General features: G+C 43.8%; 1 protein-coding gene across 1 annotated transcript in view; it reads left to right on the plus strand.

Moving 5' to 3' along the window:
* Nucleotides 1-23,370, plus strand: part of CALN1 (calneuron 1) — a 483,576-nt gene that overhangs the window by 17,879 nt on the left and 442,327 nt on the right. Inside the window, exon 2 of the mRNA XM_044005256.1 lies at nt 17,397-17,595. Within this exon, the coding sequence (XP_043861191.1) occupies nt 17,397-17,595 (199 nt within the window). The remainder of the gene's footprint in view (nt 1-17,396; nt 17,596-23,370) is intronic.

The following is a 23,370-nucleotide window of genomic DNA, read 5'->3' on the forward strand; positions in this document are numbered from 1 at the left end:
GGGGTTGGTATACAATCGAGCTGGAAAGCTAGGTGGAAGCCCGGTGAAGGAGGTCATATTTTGTCTTAGAGACAATAGGGAGCCACTGAAAGTTTTTGGTGAGGAGAATATCAGGGTCAGATGTGTGCCTTGGGAAGGCATGGAGGATGGATTGGAGAGGGGAGAGGCTGGAAGGAGACCAATTAGGAGACTTTTGTAATAGTTGGCTCTGTAAGGGCTTTCCACTTGTAGGCACTATTTAAATGTTCTTTTATCATCATCATCATCTGAATAAAGAGGAAGAAAAAGCTGAGAGATATAAAGGAAAAACCAGTAAGACTTGGCAATTGATTGGCTGTGGTGGTGTAATGGGTCAAAGATGACTGAACTGTCTAAGCTAGGTGACTGAATCTGTTTTTTTTTTTGGGGGGGGGCAATGAGGGTTAAGTGAATTGCTCAGGGTCACACAGCTAGTAAGTGCCAAATGTTTGATGCTGGATTTGAACTCAGGTCCTCCTGAATCCAGGGTCAGTGCTTTATCCACTGTGCCACCTAGCTGCCCCCTAAATCTGGTTTCTTCAACAAAAATGAGGAGGAGAGGCAGGTCTAGGTGGAGGAGATGATCAGTTTCATTTTAGACAGGTTGAATTTGAGATGCTTGTAGGAAATTTGACTCCCTCCTGATCTCCAATGTGGAATAACAGTCACTCAACAAACTTTTAAGTACCTACTATGTGCCAGGCACTATGCTAAGCACTGAAGATACAAAGAAAGGCAAAAGACAGTCCCTGCCCTCAATTTGCTAATGGGAGAAAACAATTACCTACTATGTGCTAGGCAATGAGCTAAGCATTTTACAAGCATTTGAACATTTGATCCTCACAACAACCCTGGGAGGTAGGTGCTATTATTGTCCCCATTTTTAAAGTTGAGGCATCTGAGTCAGACAGAGGTTAAGTGAGTTGCCCAGGGTCATACAGTAAGTATCTGAGGCAAGATTTGCATTCAAGTCTTCCTGACTCATAACCACTCATATACACATAAACAGCTGCGTAATACCAAGAATCATTCATCTCTGGATTCAATCATTAAGCCAATAAACATTTATTAAACTCTTACTATGTGTCATACACTGCTCTAGCTCTAAAAATACAGACAAAACTAAAAAAGTTCCTACCCTCAGAATGCTTATTAAGCACACACTATGTACTAGACTCTGTGCTGGGCAGGGGGGTTACAAAGCGACAGTCCCTACCTTCAGAGAGCTTATATTCCAATAGGCAAAATAGCATGTAAAATATTAATGTATACAGAATAGTGCCAAATAAATGCAGGCTTATATACCCTGACATGGAAGGTCCCTGAGACTTGTATGCAGCATCAGGTTGTCTAGTCTTTGCCTTTTTATCCTGTATGCTATTTCTGTGTGGTCAGAAGGAAATCAGAGGCCAGCAGAAAGTATCATTAAGATAGAAATAGGAAGGCTGAGATCGATGGCCTTCTATTTAATAAGGCTACCCCCTTTCCAGCAGTTCAGGTGTCTTGTTTGTGTTTATGCTCTTGTTCTGGTCTGAACCTTGTGGCTTCAAAATGACTCCTTTGGGGGTTGTGATGCTTGGGTGGGGAAGTGCTGGTCTAAGCAGTATGAAATTTATTTAAATGAGGACACTGGCACCAGGGCACCACACAGAGAAGTAGGGGACGCGGACTTCCTTTGCCTTCTCCCTGATTCCCCGAGCCTAGTGCTTCAGGTCAGAAGCCAACCCTCTCCTCGGTGAGGCATGAGACTCCAGCATTTTCCCTCAGTCTCAGCCTTTGGGATGAAGTTTGTCCCATTTGGAACTGCCCTGGCACCATTTTTTTAGGTGGTAATGCTTGCTTCCTTCATCTGTTTCTCTGGTGCTCAGGCTATGTCCATATTCTCTTGAAGGTGACCCCACAGATCTGAAGCACTTTTGAGGGGTGAACCTCGTGCAAGATTGTGAGTAGGAGGTGTCCTCCTTTCTTCTGCATCCTCCTGTACCATGCCAGGTGCTCCCCTGATGTCTTATTCCTGAAGGCTTAAGGGCATGCTCTCAATTGCCCATCAGTGAAGGTAGACTAGTTCCAATAGCCTCCCCCTCTCACCAATCTATTTCACACTTGACACTATATAATTCACTCTCCTCCCCCCAAAACCTACACTCCCTATTGCCTATGAGTTCAAGCTTGTTAGTCTGGTGTTCAACTTTCTCCTTCTCCTTCTGTCTAGCCTTATTTCCCATGATCTAACCCTTCTTTGCTAGTCCAACGAATCTTACTCACAGTCCCCAAACAAGCCTTACTTTTTCATGCTCTTTACCCATCGTCCTCCCCACCTGCCATCCTCCTCCCACTCCCCAAATCTAACCCTTTCTTTGAGAAAGACCCAGAAGAAATCTCCTGTCCTCCATGGGACTTTCTTCAGACTTTTCCAGCTAGGGATAACTTGAGGCATCATAGACCTAGAGCCACTGAGAGTTGTTCGTGTTGGGCTTTCCAATGATTAATGGTAGCCCATGGCCCTTGGCTCCTTTCCTGAACAAACTTTGGCTCCAGAGTGAGTTCCCAGCATCAACACTGATTTCCCCCACAGAGCCAATATTCACTGGATGATGGGCATCTTTTGTTTTCAGTGATCCTGCATTTATTTACTTAATCTGCATTTGTGTTATAAACTACTCCTCTTCCTCTTGGACCTCCCTCCCACACCAATAAACACTCTAAGAAGAGGCACAATTTCCTTGTTCCTTAGCATAGTGCTAGGAAGATAGTTGGTGCTTAATCAATGTGTCCTGAAATTCATGTGGAGCAGCCCTGGGTAGTGGGCACGGGCAGGAGAAGGGACGCCACATTGGACATTATGTCCCTGGTTTTCTAGGACCCAGAACATAGCATTCCTGGTTCTGATGGGGAATCCCTAGAGCCAGATTTACCAGCCCTTTGCCTTTGACAAGATGAAGCCCTAAATGATTTCAGGAGAATCACTATTTCCCTGCCTTTTAACATCCCCAGAATTAATCGAGAAGGGGGATATCATTGGGGCTGCTGAAGGCGGCCCAAGGCCCTAAGCCTAGGTGAAATTCCCATTTTTCATTGGCCTGCCCTTTGTTTCTTATTCTTTTGAAGCTTCTTCATTGGGTTAATTTCCCCTGGTGCTGGGAAGTCACCTCAGAAATGGTGTAAAATTATTTCCAGCATTTTACTTTCCTTGTGCGACTGTAAATCCCCCACACTAATCAACGATCATCGGCTCTCTCTCCAATTTTAGTACTTTTGGTTTTTGACTTAACATCATTGGGGATTTAGAGTTGGAAGGGGCGTTAGTCCAAACCCATCATTATATTATGTTAAAAATTGTCAACTCGATGAAGAAGCATTTATTAAGGACCTACTATGTGCCAAGCGCTGTGGTAGGTGATGGGAACACAGTGCCTACCCTGAAGGAGTATGTATTTGAATGGAGGAGACAACGTTTAAATAACTAAGTATATAAAAGATCTCTCTCTACAAGAGTAGATGGAAGGAGATCTGAGAGGAGAAGATGCCATCAGTGGAGAGGACCAGGAAAGACCTCATGTATTAGGTGGGGTTTCGAGCTAATCTTGAAAGAAGCCAAGGAGACTTAGAGGGAGGGCTGACGGGGCAGAGCACTGTAGGCCAGCGAGGCAGTCATGGACATGGGAAATGGAGCTGCAAATAGGCCAGCATGGCTGGATCCCAGAGTGCACAGAGGAGGATACCTTGTGAGAAGATGAGGAGCCAGAGGGATGAAGAATGGCTTCCTGTAGAAGGCAGCACTGGAGCTGACTCTGGGGGGAAAGGGGGCGTTCTTAGAGGTGGAGATGAGGAGGAAATACATTCTAGGCAGGGAGGACAGCCAGGACACTTCCTGGAGATGGGAGCCGTCAGATCTTGTCTGAAGAACACTGAGGGTCTGGATGACAGAACCACCAAAGAGTACTAATGTATTATGAGGCTGGACAGCTAGGTTGGAGTGAAGTTCAAAGCCCAGAGGAGTTGATGTTGGCTCCCAAAGGTCACATGGAAGGGAGTGTCATGGCAGGAGTCACACTTTGGAAGTATTTGTTAGAGCTCATAAATGGGGAAACCTAGGTGGTCCAGTGAATAAAGCACTGGCCCTGGATTCAGGAGGACCTGAGTTCAAATCCAGCCTCAGACACTTGACACTTACTAGCTGTCCCTGGGCAAGTCATGTAACCCCTTTTGCCCCTCAAAAACAAAACCAAAAAACAGTATTGGGGGCAGCTAGGTGGCACAGTGGATAAAGTACTCACCCTGGATTCAGGAGGACCTGAGTTCAAATCCAACCTCAGACACTTGACACTTACTAGCTGTGTGACCCTGGGAAAGTCACTTAACCGCCTTTGTCCCTCAAAAACAAAAACAAAAAACCCCAGTATTGGGGGCAGCTAGGTGGCACAATGGATAAAACACTGACCCTGGATTCAGGAGGACTTGAGTTCAAATCCAGCCTCAAACACTTGGCACTTACTAGCTGTGTGACTCTGGGAAAGTCACTTAATCTCCATTGCCCCACAAAGACAAAACAAAACAAAACAAATGCAATTGAAAAGCATTTAACCAAATAAACAAAAATGTAATAAAGATAGTTAATAGGGCTCATAAATGATCTATTGTATTAGAACTATTGGATCCGTCCCTTGATTTTTCAGAATCTGAGACCCAGGGAGGAAGAGTGACTTGTTTAAGGTCATACCTCTTGTTCTTCGAACCTGGGTTCCCCTTTTCTTCTGCAGAACGCTTCTCTGTCCCTTGGGGTATGGGGGGAAAGCCCTTATAATGTGGACAGGCAAAGCAAAAGCAGGGGGTTTTGTTTAGAGGCCTTCAGTCTGACCCTGTTGGTAGCTGTGGGGCTTGACATCAGAATGTATTTATATAAGGCTTGTCCTAGGCTCGGGTGCATACCTAGGGAGGGTTTAGAAGTATTTCCAAACAGTCTCACTGGCCCAAAATATCTCTTCTTTAAGCGCCTTTGGTTCTTGAAATTTCCACCATTGGAATCATAGAAGCATAGATTCACAGCTGAGAGGAACCTTAAAAGGTTTTTTTTTTTGGCCTAACTCCACTTTATAGATGAGTAAACTGAGGCCCAGAGAGATTAAGTGATTACCCTTGATCATATAGCTAGTAAGAGTCTAAGATGAGATTTGAGGGGATGTCTTCCTGTCTTCAAGTTCAAATCATTATCCAATAGGCCACATTACCTACCTCTTTCTTGGGCACTCAACCGCTGGAAGTTACCTTAGAAATAATTTAGTCTAATCTCATTTGACAGAACAGGAAATTGAGAGGTAAATGACTTGTCCAGAACACACTGCTAGGGTGACAGCTCTGTGGGGACTGCATTTTGGGAAAGTGGGTTTTCTTTGTTGTTCAGTCATTTTTTAATTTGTGTCCAACTCTTTGTGACCCCATGTAGGTTTTTTTTGGCAAAGATACTGGTGTGTGTGGGGGGTTGCCATCTTCTCCAGCTCATTTGTTGGATGAGAAAACTGAGGCAAACAGGGTTAAATGAGTTGCCCAGGGTCACACAGGTGTCTGAGGTCACATTTGAACCCAGGAAGATGAGTCTTCCCAACTCCAGGTCCAGTGCTTTGTGCCCCATGGCAGCACCTAGTGGATCAAGGCTTTCTGGTGTCTTTCCAACGATACTCTATAAAAAGATACCTAGCCTGAGCATTTTGTAGGACTGTTCCCTGCCCCCCAAACTCAAAGACTAATTGTCAGTTCACCAGTCTAACTAGCTACAGTGAAACTTGACAGGGCTCAACAATGCTCTCTGCATCATCTTATTATCAAGAGCTCCAGACTCACTTTAATATAAAACCAACCTTGTGTTTGCAGACCATTTTCATTTTATCTGGCCTTACACACAAACGATTCAGTCTTGAGAAGCCAAGTTTGGAAAGTGCCTCTGGCCCAGTGGTTGGAAGCAGAGAACTTCTGGATTTCCATTTGAATAGAATGAGGTGTGTGTGTGTGTGTGTGTGTGTGTGTGTGTGTGTGTGTGTGTGTGTGTGTGTGTGTGAGGAGCCATTAATAAGCTGGGAGCTGACCAGGGCATTCTAGTCCCCTCCTGGGTGACCTTGATGAATCTGATCCCCTTTCCGGGCTTCCTCTGTAAAGTGAAGGGATGAGATTTAAAGACCTCAGATCTTCCTCCCAGCTCTGACATTCCCTAGTATCTTGGGTGAACCAGAGATAAGTCAAGAAGAGATGTCAAGGTCCCTTATATCCACAGAAGAATGATATGGTAGCATGAAATTGTTTATAATTTCATGGCATCATAAACCTGGAATTGGATGGGACCTCAGAAGGCACTGAGGTCAACTTTATCTTTTTATATATAAGGAAATTGAAGTCCAGATACAGTTAAGTGACTTTCCCAAAGTCATATGGGTAGCAAGCATCAGAGATAGGATTTGAACACAAGTCTCTAGAGGCAGTGCTCTTTCCATGACACCATAAGTACCTTGTAAAAACAAACAAAAAAACCCCAAACAACCTCCTCCCAAACAAAACCAAAATCTGCTTCTTTCCTTCATACTAAACTGTATAATCACTCAATTATGCATTCAATCCATAAGTGGTTAATAATGACTTTCTATGTGATACACACTGTGTTAAATGTTGGGGATGCAAACAAAAAAGTGAAAACGGCCCCTCCCCTCAGGGAGCTTACATTCTAATGATAGAGACATCAAATATGATGCCATTGTGGGATCACTTGAAAGAACTGGGAATGTTGAACCTGGAGAAGAGAAGACTCATGGGTATATGGCCGTTATTTTCAAGGACGTGAATGGATGACATGTGAAAGACACTAGATTTGGTCTGTTTTGCCCCAGAGGGTGGACCTGGGATCCGTGGGCAGAAATTACAGAGACAGCAGCTGTATAATCTAATGTTAGGAAGATTTTAATAATAATGAGTTACCCAAAAGTGAGATGGGCTTCCTTGGGAGGGAAGGTGTTCCCCGTAAGCAGAAGTCTTCATGCAAAGGCTGGTTATCCATTTGTAGAGGAAATGCCTTCTTCAGAAGGGGCTGGCCTAAATGGCTACTGAGGTCCCACCCAACTCCAGAAGTCTGGGCTGTCTCATCAGTTTACCTGGGCACTCGGAAGCATCTACCACATACTCAAGTGTCAAGATTTTATATCCCTAAGCATAGGGTCATCTCAGGAGTGAGGCACAGGCCCAGACCGCAATAGGTGGTAGCTATCTTCTTCTTTTTTTTTAGTGAGGCAATTGGGGTTAAGTGACTTGCTCAGGGTCACACAGCTAGTAAGTGTTAAGTGTCTGAGGTTGGATTTGAACTCAGGTACTCCTGACTCCAGGGCCAGTGCTCTATCCACTGCGCCACTTAGCCGCCCCATGCTATCTTCTTTCTTAGAGATGGAAAGGACTCCTCTGGGAGGGATAAGCTCCACCACAAATCTCAGAGGGGAGGTTGGGTCAACTACATTGAAGGAAGGCTGGCACAAACACATACTGTCTTTGGTCTCCTATCTTCCTCAATCAATCAATCAATCACTTAATCAATCAGTAAGCATTTATTAAATACCAACTATATACTAAGCCCTGTGTTAGTGGTAGAGATAAAAAAGAATCTTTGCCCTCAAAGAGCTTCCATTTGGTTGAGTAGAATCATCCATCCATACATTCATTGACCAATCAATATTTGTTAAGCGCCTACTATGTGCCAGGCATTGTGTTAAGGGCTGGATCTAGAATGAGAAGGGGGCTCAAGAGACTGTCTAGCCTAGAGGGTCCTAACCTGGAGTCTGCAGACCCTCGACAGGTCAGTGAATTGATTTCAGGGTGGTCTGTGAGCTGGGATGGGAACAGTATTATATCTTTTTTTTTTTTTTTTACTAACCTCTAAGTGAAACTTAGCATTTCCTTCCATTACCAAGGTAGGCAGTGAACGTTTTTCTGAGGAGGGACCCAGAGACTTCATCAGACTGCCCAAGGTGTCTGTGAGACAAAAAAGGATAAGAATCTCTAATCTGGTCTGATGCCTGCATTTTTCAAGTGAGGGAATTGAGATCCGGAGAGATTAAATGTCTTAGGGTCAGAGAATCATAGATGGCAGAACTGAACGGGACCTCAGAATCCATGGAATCTGGCTCTTTCATTTTACAGATGAGGAAACTGAGCCCCAAGGAGCTTACGTGACTTACTCAAGGCCCCACGTATAGGAATAATTTAGAGTTTCAAGGGTCCTTAGCAGTTATCCAGTCCTTCATTTTATTGAAAAGGAAACCAGGGAATTTATTAACACCCAGACTCATTCATCAGATTTCCCAGTGGGGAGGATTGCCCATTATCTATCTACCATTTTTGTTCCCCTTGTCATCTCTCATTCAAATTTTATTCATCTGGTGTCCCTCTCCCAGATCCTCTGAAAAACGGATTGATGTTAATGCCACCTTGAGAAAGTCCATGTACTTCTTTGGTCCTCAGTTTCCTTCTTTGTAAAATTAAGGGGTTGCCCATTCTGACACCAAATTGAGAGCACCTTCTATTCTTCCCTGCTTTCTTCTGGGGTCTTGTTTCCTCAACTAGACTATCTTGAGGGAAGGGGATATTCCTTCTCCTCTGTGACCCCCCTAATCCCTAGCATAGGAATAGCCTGATAGCAGAGACTCAGGAAGTGCTTGTTGGATGGGGGGAGGGATGCAAAGAAGACTGGTAGGGAATCAGGAGACCTGGCTGGCTGTGTGACATTGGGCAAGGTCCTTCCCCTCTCTGGGCTTCAGCTTTCTCATCTAGAAAATTAGGGCATTGGGCTGGATGATCTCTAAGGTCCCCCCAGCTCTAAATCTAAGGAGCTGTTTTGATGGAGGGATAAAAGTATGTTGCTCCAGGCCGGGGAAAGCAGCATTCTGGGGTCTGCTGGGAATTAGCCAGAAGCTAAAACCATTAGGACTTTTACTTAGAGACTAGCGTTTGGAAAGCTTTTTAAATGATCGTGAATTTGTAAGTTGACTTTGGAAGGTCAAGCTCATGTAGTCATTTCTTCCTCCTCTTTCCTCCTTCCCCTCCTCCCCACCTCCTTCCCCTTAAAAAAAGGAACATCTATCAATTTAGGGATTTGGATTGATTCAGCAAGTATTGAGCACCTACTGTGTGTTCAGTTCTGTCTTGTGGGAGATACAGGAAAGAGAGAAGAGCTGATCTTTGCCCTTGAGCAGCATTTCAGGGCATGTAGATCTTCCTATTTCCAGATTTGGACTCTCCTCACCTTGGCTGCACATCAGCTTCCCCATCCTGTCGATGGCCAGTGTCATCTCTCTCCTCCTGTATCAGGTCAGGCATGCTCTCTTTGGGACAGATTCAGGCTAGATGAGATGTCTGCCTGTTTGCTTCCAAATAAGTGGCTCAGGCTCTGCACTGCAGCCGGCCATCTCCTTGAGAAAGAGTAGCCACTCCTTAAATGGAAGTGCCTCCAAGGTCAGAGTACTTGACTGAAGGAGAAAGAGAAGCCATTGGGGTCATTCAATGACATTCAGCAGATTTTTATCGTGTGCCTACTATGTGCAATTCAATCCAACCAACATTTAGTGACTGATTATTACTGGATCTCCTTATCTTATGTAGGCTGGAAACATGGTAGACATTCATGACCTGACTTAACTACTGTTTGATGGAGTCTGTGACCAATGATAGTTCACTGCTCCTGGTAGCCCACCTTCTTCTCCTCTGGGTCTCACCATATTGGTGTCAGACTTAATTAGCCTTGGCCATATTTCAACTTAGAATTCCCAAGCTCAAGTGATCCATCCGCCAGCCTCAGCCTTCCCCAGTAGCAAGGATTACATTACATCCACCAAGCCAATATTTATCATACCCTTACTATGAATCCCACTCAATTGAACTCAATCAATACATATTAAATCCATGTTGTTGTTTAGTCATTCATTTGTGTCTGTCTCTTTGTGACCCTGTGGACCATAGAATTCTAGTACTGTCCATGGGTTTTCTTGGTGAAGATACTGGAGTGGTTTGCTACTTCCTTCTCCAGTGAATTAAGGCAAACAGAAGTTAAGTAACTTGCCCAGGGTCACAAAGCTACTAAGGGTCTGAAGCTGGATTTGAACTCAGGTCTTCTTGACTCCAGGCCCTGTACTCTATCCACTAACCCCCTTATTAAATCCATGACTATGCATCAATTAAAACTAATTCACCAATTGACAACACACCAGTTAATCAAAATGTATTAATTGCTAATTGTGTATAATCCATTCCAATTCAATCCATAGTTATTAATTGTCTACTTTGTATAATCCAACCTGGTTCAGCCAACATTTATTGGTCACCTTCTGTGTGCAACCCAATCCAATTTAACCTACATTTATAATTTAGGAAGCTAGGTGGCACAATTTATAACATGCTAGACTTGGAGTCATTTCAATCCTGTCTCAGACTCTTCTCTGTGTGCTTCCAGGCAAATCCCTTAACCTCTTAGAGAGCTAGCTTCCTTATTCGTAAAATGAGGCTAATGATATCTACTTTACAGGCTTGTTGTGTGAATCAAACAAGACAATATATGTAAAGAACTTTACAAATTTTAAATAGCTAGATAAATGCTAACTCTTACTAAATGCCTACTGAGTGCAATTCAATTTAGCCAATACTTCCTAAGCTTTTGCTGTGGGAGACTCAATTCAATACATACTTATTCAATTCATATAATTCAAACCAATTTAATTAATATTTATGAAGTGCCTACTATGTGCAACACAATTGAATCAATACTTACTAATTGCCTTTGTGTAATAAAGCCTAATTCAACCAGCATTTATTAGTTACCTGCTTGTATGCCACCCAATCCAATTTAACCTCCATTTATTGCCTTCTAATTATAATTCAGTTCAACAAAAATGTATACCTTATGTGCAAGAGTCTATGTGACATAGTGCAAAGCTTCTTAAACTGTGGGCCATGACCCCGTAAGGGGTCATATAACTGAATGTGGGGTCACAAAAATTTTGGCAGTAGATGTTTGATTTGTATACCTATTTTATATACCTATATACCTGGGGTCGCCTAAAATTTTCTCTGGAGAAAAGGTGTCGAGAGTGGAAAAAGTTTAAGAAGCACTGAGTGGATAGGGAGCTGACTTCTAAGTCAGGAAGACCTGAGTTTAACTCTCACTTCTGACACACACTAACTCCATGGACTCTGACCCACCATGGCTGTGTAACCCTGGGCAAATTGCTCCCAGTGACTCTGGGAGATTCTCAAAGACTAAGCTTCAGAAAAGATGCTGATCTACATAGAGAAATAGTATTCCTCACCAGGAACTCTCTATACCGATGAAATAATTTTTGTTGTTATTCAGTCATGCCTGACTCTTTATTACTCCATTTGGGATTTTCTTTTTTCTTTTTAAAATTTTTATATAATAAAAGTATTTTATTATTTTCCAGTTACACGTAAAGATAGTTTTCAACATTTGTTTTCATAAGATTTTTAGTTCCAAATTGTTCTCCCTCCCTCTCTTTTCTCTCCTCTCCACAAGACAGAAAGCAATCTGATATAGACTATATATGTACAATCACATTAAACATATTTCTGCATTAGTCATGTTGTGAAAGAAGAATCAGAACAAAAGGGAAAAACCTCAAAAAAGAAAAAAAAACCCAAAAGCAAAAGTAGAAACAGTATGGTCCAATCTGCATTCAGAATCCACAGTTCCTTTTTTTCTGGATGTGGAGAACACTTTCTATCATGAGTTCTTTGGAATTGTCTTGGATCATTGTATTGCTAAGAAGAGCTAAGCCTATCACAATTGATCATCATACAATGTTGCTGTTACTGTGTACAGTGTTCTCTTGGTTCTTCTCACTTCACTCAGCATCAGTTCACTTAAATCTTTTCAGGTTTTTCTGAAATCTGCTTGCTCATCGTTTCTTACAGCACAGTAGTATTCCGTTACATTAATATACCATAACTTGTTCAATCATTCCCCAATTGATGGGCATTCCCTCAATTTCCAGTTCTTTGCTACCACAAAGAAAGCTACTATAAATATTTTTGTACATGTGGGTCCTTTTCCCTTTTCTATGATCTCTTTGGGATACAGAACTAGTAGTGGTATTACTGGGTCAAAGTGTATGAACAAGTCATTTGGGATTTTCATGGCAAAGAGACTAGAGTGGTTTGCCACTTCCTTCTCCAGCTCATTTGACAGGTGAAGAGACACACAGAGTTAAGTGACTTGCCCAAGGTCACACAACTAGTATCATAAGTCTGGTTTAAAAAGGGGGGTGGCAACCCCCCTAAAATGTCCTTGGTCTCAAGATGTGTACATTCTCTGTACAAAGCAAATGTAACATAGTTTTAGGAGGGAAAGAATATTAGCCACTAGAGAAGAGGTCTTGGGCCCCCTTTGGTAGTCTAGGAAACTCTCTGGATCTTGTCACAGAAGAATATTTGTAAATGAATAAAACACATAGGATTACAAAGGAAACCAACATATGTATACTTATATATACATATGTTCATATATATATATATGCATGTACCCATATATGTATACTTCAGTATTTATATATACTTTCTATATAAACTTTGTCTCTCTGTATATATGCATCCATGTATACTTATATATATAAATAACAATTTTACATACATACACAGATACAATAACACATATAGATACACATATACACAATACACATGCATAGTACGCAAAACATACATACACACACAAACAACACACATATAAATATACACAATACATACACACATGCACATGTACAATACACAAAACACACATACACATACACACACATACATACATACACACACACATAAACCTGAGTTCACGGACCCTTGTTTCAGAACCCTTAGCCTGGAGGGATCAGAGACGTTTTCACAAAAGAGGGGGCACAGTCGCAGAGCCCAGAAGGAAGGAAAGGAGGACAAGGGCAGCTCAGATGCATCACTGTGGCCCAGATGTCCCGGGCAGTCTCAGTGCTTCCTCGTGGCTGGAGCATCTGTGAGTGCAGAAGGAGAGTGGCTCTCTCTTCCCCACTGAGAACCAGTGCCAGTGGGAAGGGGCAGCCAGTCTCCTGGGTGCTAGGGGAGGTGACAGACATCGAAGTCTTCAGCAGTGCTTTCCCTATATAGGAGCCAATTGTTCTCCTCCTGAAATCTGCTCTTACAACCTCTAATGCCTTCCAGTCTTCTGGAGAATGTCATGGCAACTAAAAGCATACCTGAAAATAAAATAAAATGTCTTTCTTTCTGTGTTCTGCTAATGCTTCTAGAAACTTGGTTTCTGCTGATTTGTTTAACTAGATTGCCAAGAGAACACTTTGAAAAGGCGGAATGTGCACATACTTCTCTAAGGGAAGGAGGTTTTCTCTCCTGAAAAACCTGCAGAGATCTAACTAGGGTTAGGCAAACAGGACTTTTCCCAGGGCACTGAAACTTAGTGGGTGCTGACAGCACCATCCCACCATGTACCCTGAGTGATCTCCCAGACTGTCTCATACCTTTCTTCACCTCCATTCTAGCACTAATTGCAGACATTCCTAGTGGTGGTTCTACAGATCTGGGCCCACAATGCTGAAGAGCAAAATCTGGAACAACTTTGGGTTCTGCTGTGGGTTCCCTAGGAAGCTGTGACTATGGCTCAGGGACTTGTGCAGAGAAGGTACTCAAATAGTGTTAGTAATAGGGGTTGCTGGGGTTGAAAGCACTCCCAAGGAAGTACTAGAGAGAAGGGATCATTGAGGAGGGGGATTCACCAAGTGCAGAGCAGGCCCTGTCTCCAGCCTTGTCAGCACTGGCCTGTGAGATGAGAATGTTATGTGTGTGCCATCTGCAATAATGTAATGATATAATTTATAACAATCAGTTTCAATTTTGACTACTAATTGATCTAAGCCTGCTAATGGAGCACCTGGGAGCCAGCAGGTATGACAACAGGGAGCTGCATAGGCCCCGCCGGCCTGCTGATTCCTATGGGTTAGTCAATTAGGCAAAAAATTGCTTTTCCTAAAAATTCCTGACAAGTCCCACCCCCTGGGGGTCGGGAAGGGAATAAACATTTATGAAGTGCCTACTATGTTCCGGACACGATGCTAAACAGTTTATTATCTCATTTGATCCTCATAACAACTCTGGGAGGTGGGTGCTGTTATCCCCACCGAAGCAGACAGATGTTAAATGACGTTAGCTAAGGTCATACAGCTAGCAAGTGTTTGGGTTGAGATTTGAACTCAGATCTTCCTGGCTCTGAGGACAGCACTCCACCTGCTGTATAGTCAGCTGCCTCAAGGGGACAACATTCAGGTTATTCTGGGGCTGGATTAAACCTTCAGAGGCAGTCAGAATGACTTTCCCCATCATGGTTTTGATATTGAGGGTCTGCAAAAGAAATTAAATAGGAATTTTTGGGGAGTTTTGTGGAAGCTGCAGATAACAGAGAAAACATTTGGAAACTCAGAAATGCATAGAATACACGTATAGTATATATATATATATAGTGTATAGTGTATAAATAGTATATAGTATATAATATATGTATAGTATTTTTTTTGTGGGGGGGGGCAATGAGGGTTAAGTGACTTGCCCAGGGTCACACAGTTAGTAAGTGTCAAGTATCTGAGGCTGGATTTGAACTCAGGTCCTCCTGAATCCAGGGCCAGTGCTTTATCCACTGTGCCACCTAGCTGCCTCCATATATGTATAGTATTGAACAGTATCAACATATTTTATCTTTCAATGCCATAATGATTCAGGTTTCTTCCCTGGGATGAAGAGAGGACCCAAAAGCTTTCCATGGATTTTCCAGATCACAGGGTTCCCCCGCCAACCCTTGTGATGTGGAAGGGGTCACTGTAGTTGTGGTATCTGCTGATGCTGGATGCCAGCTGAAGACCCCATGGAGCAGCGGATGGAATCCAAGTCTAGAAGATTTGCTTTCAAATCCCATCTTGAACATCTTCTAACCGGGTGATCTTGGCTGACCTGCTCAGCCCAAGTTTTCTCTTCTAGTCATGACGGTCATGATGATAGTACTGACCTCAGAGGGTTGTTGTGAGGATTAAATGAGACAAAGTATGGAAAGCACTTTTCAGCCTTCAAAGCTATAATAATTACTGGGACAGGCCCAGGGAGGGAAGCGCAAAAATGGGAAGCCCGTCCCTGCCTATTCAATTGTAGAGGCAATGATAGGAGTGTAGAGTTTGAGCTGGAAGGGACCTCTGAGATCATAGGGTCTAATCTTCTCATTTTACAGATGAAGAAACTGAGGCCCAGGGGTGAAGTGGCTTGTCCAAGGTCATACAGGTAGGAAGCATCAGGGGTTGGACTTGAATTCAGGTCCTCTGATTCTAGAGCCAGGGTACTATTCGTGGTAGCCCCTTACCTCCCTGTGGTAGATGAACCTTTTCTACAAGGTGTCCCCGAAGTCTTAAAGCAGTTTAAATCTAACCTTTTGAATGAATTGAATTGAAGCCACCTCATTGAAACCTACTGAATGATGACTATTAAGCTAGTGAAGCTTTAAATGACCCTAAGACTTTGGGGACACCCTGCATGTCTCTAACACCCACGTGATCATTTGAAGAGGCTGAAGAAGAGGAGGCATCGACTCAGAATTTGGAGAACTTTGGGTCTGTTGATGGAGACATGACCTTTCCCTCAGGAACTTTTGTATTTCAAGGGGACACATGGTTTCTTTACTTGGTGAGCCTCCAGAATGAAGGGGGAGGACCTGCGCGCTGTCTCTCTCTGTCTCTCTCTGTGTCTCTCTCTGTGTCTCTCTCTGTGTCTCTCTCTGTGTCTGTCTCTCTCTCTGTCTCTCTGTCTCTCTCTGTCTCTCTCTCGGCGGGGGAGACTCATGCGTCTTCGCCTTTAGATGTACTATTCCTTTGGGGGTAGAGGCTCCCTGGTGTCTTCTTCATCACAGCAGAAGCATCCTAAGGGAGAAGGCAGAGCCTCCCTTCCCATTCCACCCCCTCGTCTATTCTCGCTCTATCATTATCCATCATCTCTCCTCTTCCTCCCATATCTTCCCTCTTCCTTCTCCACCACCTTCCGACCTCTGTCTTTCTCCTCTAGCAGCCTCCATTTTTCCTTTGGGCTGGGGTTGGGGGTGGTTGTAATTGACCCACTGAGGTGGCAGCTAAAACAACTCCCGGGATCTTGGGCTGCATTAAGAGCAGTTGAGCTCACAGTAACCAGGAGGCGACGGTCCCTGTCAGACCTCATACTCCATTCTGCTCTGGACACCCCACTCTAAGAAGGACATTGATAAGCTGGAGACAGTCCAGCAGAGGACAGAGTGGATGGTGGAGTCCATGGCATATGAGCATTGGAAGGAACTGGATCAGAGAAGCGAAGCCCCGGAGAGGGCATTGATAGCTTCAGGTATCAGAAGGGCACGATCAGAGGTGTTCTGCTTAGCCTCAGAGGGCAGAACCTGGAGCAGGGTTGGGGGTTGGGGTGGGGAGGAATTTGCAAAGAGGCTAATTGAGGTCAGGAAACACTCCCTAATAATGAGAACTTTTACAAATGGGATGAGGTTTGGGGTGGGTGGATTCCTCCTCCTCCTCGGAGGTCTTCAAGTGAAGGCTGGAAGACCATTTGTTGGGTGTGCGTGGCTGAGGAGGAGGATTCCCTCCAGGGTGAGTTGGTCTAGACGGTCCTTTGAACTCACAGCTTCTCTAGTTCTCTGTGTGTCTCTGCCAGAGGCACCACCTCCAGACCAGGCTCTCTTTCTACCAGACCATGTTTCCTGTCACGTATCATCTCATCTGAGCTTTACAGAAACCCTGAGATATAGGCGCTGGGGATATCACCTGTTCCATTTTACAGATATGGACATCAAGACTTGGAAGGTTAAGGGGTTTGGTACTAGGCACCCAGAAGATGTAGGCAAGGATCCCCCTCCCATCCTTCGTGGGGCACATTTCACCCTAACTTCCCATTCTTTTTTCCTGCTGCCAACAGAAAGGCAGCTGAATGATGCCGGCATGGGGCTGGGGTTCCCCACTAACTCCAGTCTGGCTTGTTGCCACCCCTTCTACCCACAGTCTTTGTACTATTGCAAAGCCCAAGAGAGCATGAATGGAAAAGTACCTATAAATATGAGGGCTGGCTCCCCCGGCCGGCTAGAGTTGGTTATGTAATGCCCTGCGGTGACATTGAGGCTTTATTAATAACTAAACATCTGTCACAGCTGTAATTAGATTCTTGGTGCCACTATTGTGTTCCGACTTAAACCAGGGGGAGGGGGCGGAGAGGTGTGAATTATTTAGGAAATTTATTTTGAATAAATGATAAACTGGTTCCAGGCCAGGCAGTAAGTTTTCTGTCAAACTCTTTTTCAGAATCTGGGCACCTTCGCAGCTGGTCCCTTGATGGGCTTACACATCTCTGGGAAAAGAAGCACACCAGCTCCAGATCCACGATGCGGCTGCCAGAGCAACATGGAGAGGGGCCACCCCAGCACCAAGAAAAGGGCAGCAGAGGGTCCCCCGGAGGGCTCGAGGAGCGGCAGAGAAGGCAGGCCCCTGACTTCCCTACCTGGCAAGTTCCCCCCTCTTAAATATCCCTTCTCCAAGCCCTTCAACTGGTAGAACAAGCTTTTTGGAGGGATTGGTTGCTCAGAAATGTGACCAGTCTACAATACTTAAGGGAGGAAGTGGCAGTGTGTGTGTGTGTGTGTGTGTGTGTGTAGAGTGTGTCCAATACCAGATTTGGGGTGGGGGTAGAGGGAGGAGAGGAGAGCCTTATAAAAGATCCAAGTCATGGGGAGTTGCGGGGAGTGGAGAGCTATCCCAGTTGGAAAGCAGATATTGTAATAAAACTCCTGAGTCTGGCTGGTTTTAATTGATTATATTTCCAGCCCCAGAGGAGAGCTTCAGCTGTTTGTATCAGTAGCTCACAGAGAATTCATCTCCTAGGGTGTTTTTCTGCCTTAAGGATGAAAAAGTTAGAATAGAGATTGGGGGGGGCGGGGTAGGGTTGGTTGGGGGTGGGGGCAAGACTCCCTCCACCCTATCTTCTGGGTGCTGGAGATGCACCTGGCACAGGATGAGAAAGATATCCCACTTACCTGAGACCCCGGGCCCCCGCTGGTTCCTGAGCTAGTGTGGATTTGGGGAGAGCTTGTCTTTTACGTCTCTCCAACCCTGCTTATTTATTTTTCCGCCTGGAGACATTCAAGGTGGTGAGAAATGTTTTCAAAATGTAAAGAAAAGGGAAAAAATGAAGAAAGCCGGAGCCCCAAACAAACCCTCCTTTCTCTGGCCCCTGCCCCCAGCTCAAACAAACCACTGCCTTGGGAGGGCTCCTGAAATTTCCCACTAGTCCCACCCTTTCCAAGAAACGAAAGGAGAGGGGGGCTGAAGAGGAAGAAAAGAGAGGGGCAATGGCAGCTTGGAGCTGGTTTGGCACGGAGGGGATCTCTGGCCAACGCTTGCTGCTGCTCACATAGGGATCTGCCTGTTGCCTGGATAGGGAAGGGTTCAGATCAAGGGGTTTGGAGGATTGAACCATCCTTCTAATACTCTCGACAGCTCCTATGGGACCTTAGAGCTTGAGCTGGTCATCCAGCCCAACCCCCTTATTTTACAGATGAGGAAGTCGAGTCTTGAGGAATTGAAGAGACTTGCCCAAGGTCACTGAGGTAGTATCAGAGGTGGGATTTGAACCCAGGTCCTCTGATTCTCAAGCCAGTGCTCTTGATCCATGCTGGTGGACAAAGCTATTTGTGGTTTGGGTTTGAACAAGTGAAGGGGCCATAGGCATGGCTGTTTGGGGGAAGATGGGGCAAAGCAGGGCAGAGACAGCCCATCTTTGAAGAATCCAGCCTTTTGTTTTTGACTTTGTGTGGAGGGGCACGGTTTGAGGCAAAACCAGACTCAGGAGCCATATAAATCCTGAACCCAATAAACCTCCCTGTAATACAAAGTTGGTGTCTAAGAACCAGAGAGGAGGGAGGGCACCGGGGAGCCGGGTTATGGGCAGTGCTACATGGTGCAGTGGCTCTTCCTTTTCCTCCTGCCATGGAGTGAAGGTTGATTGGAAGGAAGCAGAAAATGAGAGGCTTCCATGAGCCTGCAGCATTTGGAAAGGCAGGTGCACCACTCCCAAGGTCAGTTAAAGCACCGTGGTCCCTATGCTTATGGGCATCAAGTGCTAAAAGGGCCTGCAGAGGCTGTCAAATCCAACTCCTCTCACTTTACAGGTGAGGAAACTGAGAACCAGTCAGGCAATGTGACTTATAGGGTCGTGGTTCTAAAATTGGAAGGGCCCTCAGGGATCATTTAATCTAACTTCCTTATTTTACAGATAAAGACACGGACGCCTAGGGAGGGAAAATTACTTATGGGATCATAGATCTAAAGGTAGAAGAGGTAAAAGGGACCTTAAAAGTCATATGGTCCAAACCCCTCATTTTACAGATGAGGAAACTCTGGGAAGGTGACTTGCCCAAGGTCACACAGATAGTGGACACCAAAGACAGAGTTTGAATCCAGACACTCTGATTACAAAACTAATATTCTTTATACTATATAATAATACAGATGTAAAGGCAGAATCCTAAAGAGCCTTTTTTCTTCAATCCCACCAGCCCCATACAACAAGGGAGAACCAATATGGCAGAAGGAAGGAATAGATCCAGAAGGTGAATTGCTTGCTGTAGCCTTGTGAATAGCCTTTGACCCACAATGGTCTTCCAGAGTTAATGTTTGGCAGTAGAGATTAAAAGCAATGGCTGGTGGAGAGGGTTTTTGGGGACTGCTCAGTGATTCATGAAGGTCTCTCTCATGGCCAACAACTTGAGACCTGGTGCTACTTGGGTGAAGGGAAGATAGTTGGCTTTGCTTAGTTGATAGACTCTCAGAGGGGGAAAGGAACTTCAAAGATCTCACAAGTGGTCATCAGGCCTCTGCTTGGGCACTTCCTCCAGGCCATTCCACTTTTGGATAGCTCCAGTTGTTAAGAAGGCTCAGTGTTCCTTGTCCTGGCATTCAAAGCCACCTACAGCCTACAATTGGCTTCAACCTGCATCCTGTCCTGATTTCGTGGTATTCTCCTTTATGAACACCATGCTCCTGTTAAATTGAACCATTCACTATTTCAGAATGTCATCCTGACCTCTCCTTCCTTCATGATTTTGCACACGTTGCCCCACCGTGACTGGAACAGATTCCCACTGATCTCTTGCTCCAGTCTCTGTATTTTGGCATCATTCTCCTCCTTCAAGTTTTACCTTAAGAGCCTGATCCCTTTCTACCTTAAAAGGGGTCCCTTCTTCCTTGAATCAATCAATCCATCTACCAAAAAAGCATTTATGAAGTGCCTACTATGCGCCAGGCACCATGAGATAACGGGGGCGGAAGAAGCAGAGTTGGATGGTAGTAGTTGATGATTTCCTGCTCAGGTGTGGTCTTGAGGCAGCTATTTGTTGACTGAATAAGAATAAGAGAGCTATGCTATCCTGTCCATGGCATGTACCCAAGATGAAACAAAGAGCCTTCCAAGAAAGCCAAATGGATGACAGCTACCCACGTTGGGTGAATCATATGGGTACAAATGACACGTCGAGAAGGAACCTAAAAAGTATTGCCAATGATTATGAAGTTTTGGGCAAGAAACTGAAGACCACAGGGGCACGAGTTGTCTTTTGAGGTAAGGGATGAAGAAGAGTAAAAAATCAATTTGAGAAGTGAACAGCTGGCTAAGAAAGTGGTATCTGAGAGTGAGACTTAGATTTCTGGCCCACAGCTTAAACACTGAGCCATGACAGATTTCTGGCCACAGATGGAGGACACCTAATGAAGACTGGGCAGAATATATTTTCCAGGTGTCTTGCAATCTAATCAAAATGGCTTTAAAGTAAAAAGAATAAAGGAGGGAGAGGACTGCCTGTGTATAGTCCCAGATAGAAAGAGTAATCCCAAGGAAGAAAGAAGGTCTGGAATACTCAAAAATCCATAGGTTACAAAATCCAAGAAAATAGTGGTAAAACCCATGACCTCTAAGCATCTATGTAAAAATATCTAAAATTTGGACAACAGAAAAGAGAAAAAAGACTAATGCAAGGGGGCAAAGTTTACCTCATAGATCTCACTGAGATTTAATGGGATAACAATCATGACTGGACTGTGAATTTGGCTGTGTATATCTTACTCAAAAGAAATAGGGTAGATGTGAGGTGATGGTGGTGGTGAGGAGAGAGGGGTAACACTGTATATTAAGAAGTTGTACTCATATGAGAAATCCAGGATGCAGAGGAGGAAAGAATAACGGAGAATACTTGGGTTGAATATCAGAGGAAAGAAACAAAAATGACTCTGTAGTGGGTATGCCACAGACTACCTGGACAGAGACAGGAAATAGATGAAGAGTTCAGAAAACAGCACAGCCTTCTACAGAGGCATGATGGGTGACTTCAATTATCCAGACATTTTCTCTGGAAAAAGCAAAGTAGTTAATAACTTCCTGACTTGCTGCAGGGATAATTTCATCAATAAAAAGACTGAGGAATGAGCAGGGGGAAATTCTATTCTGAGCATGGTGTGCATAAAGAAGAATGCCATGAAATCAGGATAGAATGCAGGTTGAAGCCAATTGTAGGCTGTAGGTGGCTTTGAATACCAGGGAGGAACTGGTTGCTGGGCAGAGAAATGATAGGGACCTTGGAGGGAAAGTGTCCACTTTAATCTAGACTTTGTTATGGAGGAGAGGAGGAAATCTGGCTATAGTCTGATATGCATTTTAGATTTTGGTAAGTCAAATTTCAGAGGAAAGATGAATAAAATTCTATGGAGTTAAATGCTTCAGAAGTATTCAATCCAGGAAGGATGGGAGATGCTCAAGAATGAAATTCTGAGGATGTGAAGGGAAGCAGTTTCAATGACAAAGAAAAGTGGGTTTTATCTGAAAAAATCAACAGGGATGCAAAATAAACTCACCAAATAACTTAGACCTGAAAAAGAAAGATGGAAACAATGCTATATAACAGAGGGTAAGGATCAAAGCATAGTATGGTATTATAAAAAATAACGCGAGGAATGCTAACACTTAGAATGTGCTGATGTTGGCAAGGGAAGCTAAGGACAATAAAAGGGTTTTGTTTCATTTTTGCTATATTGGAAGAGAAAGGAGGATCAGAGTAGAGATAGGACCCTTGCTTGAGTTAGGAGGGGTGATGATACCTGACAGCAGATAGCAGGCTCAATTGTTATTTCATTTCTGTTTTCTCTGCAAAGGAGAATGACCTTTATACTGGAAACAACAGAACAAACACAAATGAGAGAATTGATACCTAAGATAAATAAGGAAATAATAAGAAGATACCTCTCTGCCCTGGATGCATTCAAGTCTCCTGGGCAAGATGAACCATATCTCAGTTCTTGAAAGAACTGTCGGATATGGTTGCTGACCCACTGTTGGTGATATCTGAAAGGTCATGGAAAATAGGAGAGGTACCATAAGATTGGAGAATGGCAAACATTGCTTCAATTTTCAAAAAATGGGAAGAAAACAGAGTATGAAACCCATAGACCCATGAATTTGACTTGGATTTCTAGGAAAAATTCTAAAGTAGGTCCTTAAAGAGACAGTGAGTAAACATCTTTATAAGGAAGTAATACAAAGAGGAGGTCATTGAAGATTAACCTCATTTCTCTTTTTTTGACGGGATTATTAAACTAATATATGAGGGAAATGCTAGAGATACAATTTACCTACATTTAACAAAGTCATTGATAAAATATCTCAGACCATTCTTGTGGAGAAGTTGGGGAAACGTGGATTAGACAATGACACATCAGATGGCCAAATTCAAAGATTCCTTCTTAACAGTTCAGTGTCTGCATGGTGGGAAGTCTTCAGTGGAGGACTCCAAGGATCTATTCTGTTAATATTTTCATTTCTTACTCGGGTAGAGGAATAGATGATGTGCACATCAGATTTGCAGATGACACAAAACTGGGAGAGATAGTTAACAAAGTGGATGAGAGAATCAGGATCCAAAAGGGTCTTGACAAGCTGGAGCACTGGGCTAAATCAAATTATATGAAGTTAAATGAGGACAAATGTAAAGTCTTATCTTTTGGTATAAAAAATCAATTTCACAAGTATATATGATATAAGATAGGCGAGGCATGGTTAAATAGCAGTTATTCAGAAAAAGATTTGGTGGTTTTAGTGGGCTGCAAGCTCAACATAAATCAGCAGTATGAGACAGCATAAAAAAATCCTAAGGAAATCTTGGGTTGTATTTAGAGGAATATAGCTTCCAGGAATAGGGAGCTGATAGTTCCACTGTAATGTGGCCTTGGCAGACCT

Source organism: Dromiciops gliroides, chromosome 4, assembly GCF_019393635.1.
Source record: "Dromiciops gliroides isolate mDroGli1 chromosome 4, mDroGli1.pri, whole genome shotgun sequence".
NCBI classification, from domain to species: Eukaryota; Metazoa; Chordata; class Mammalia; order Microbiotheria; family Microbiotheriidae; genus Dromiciops; species Dromiciops gliroides.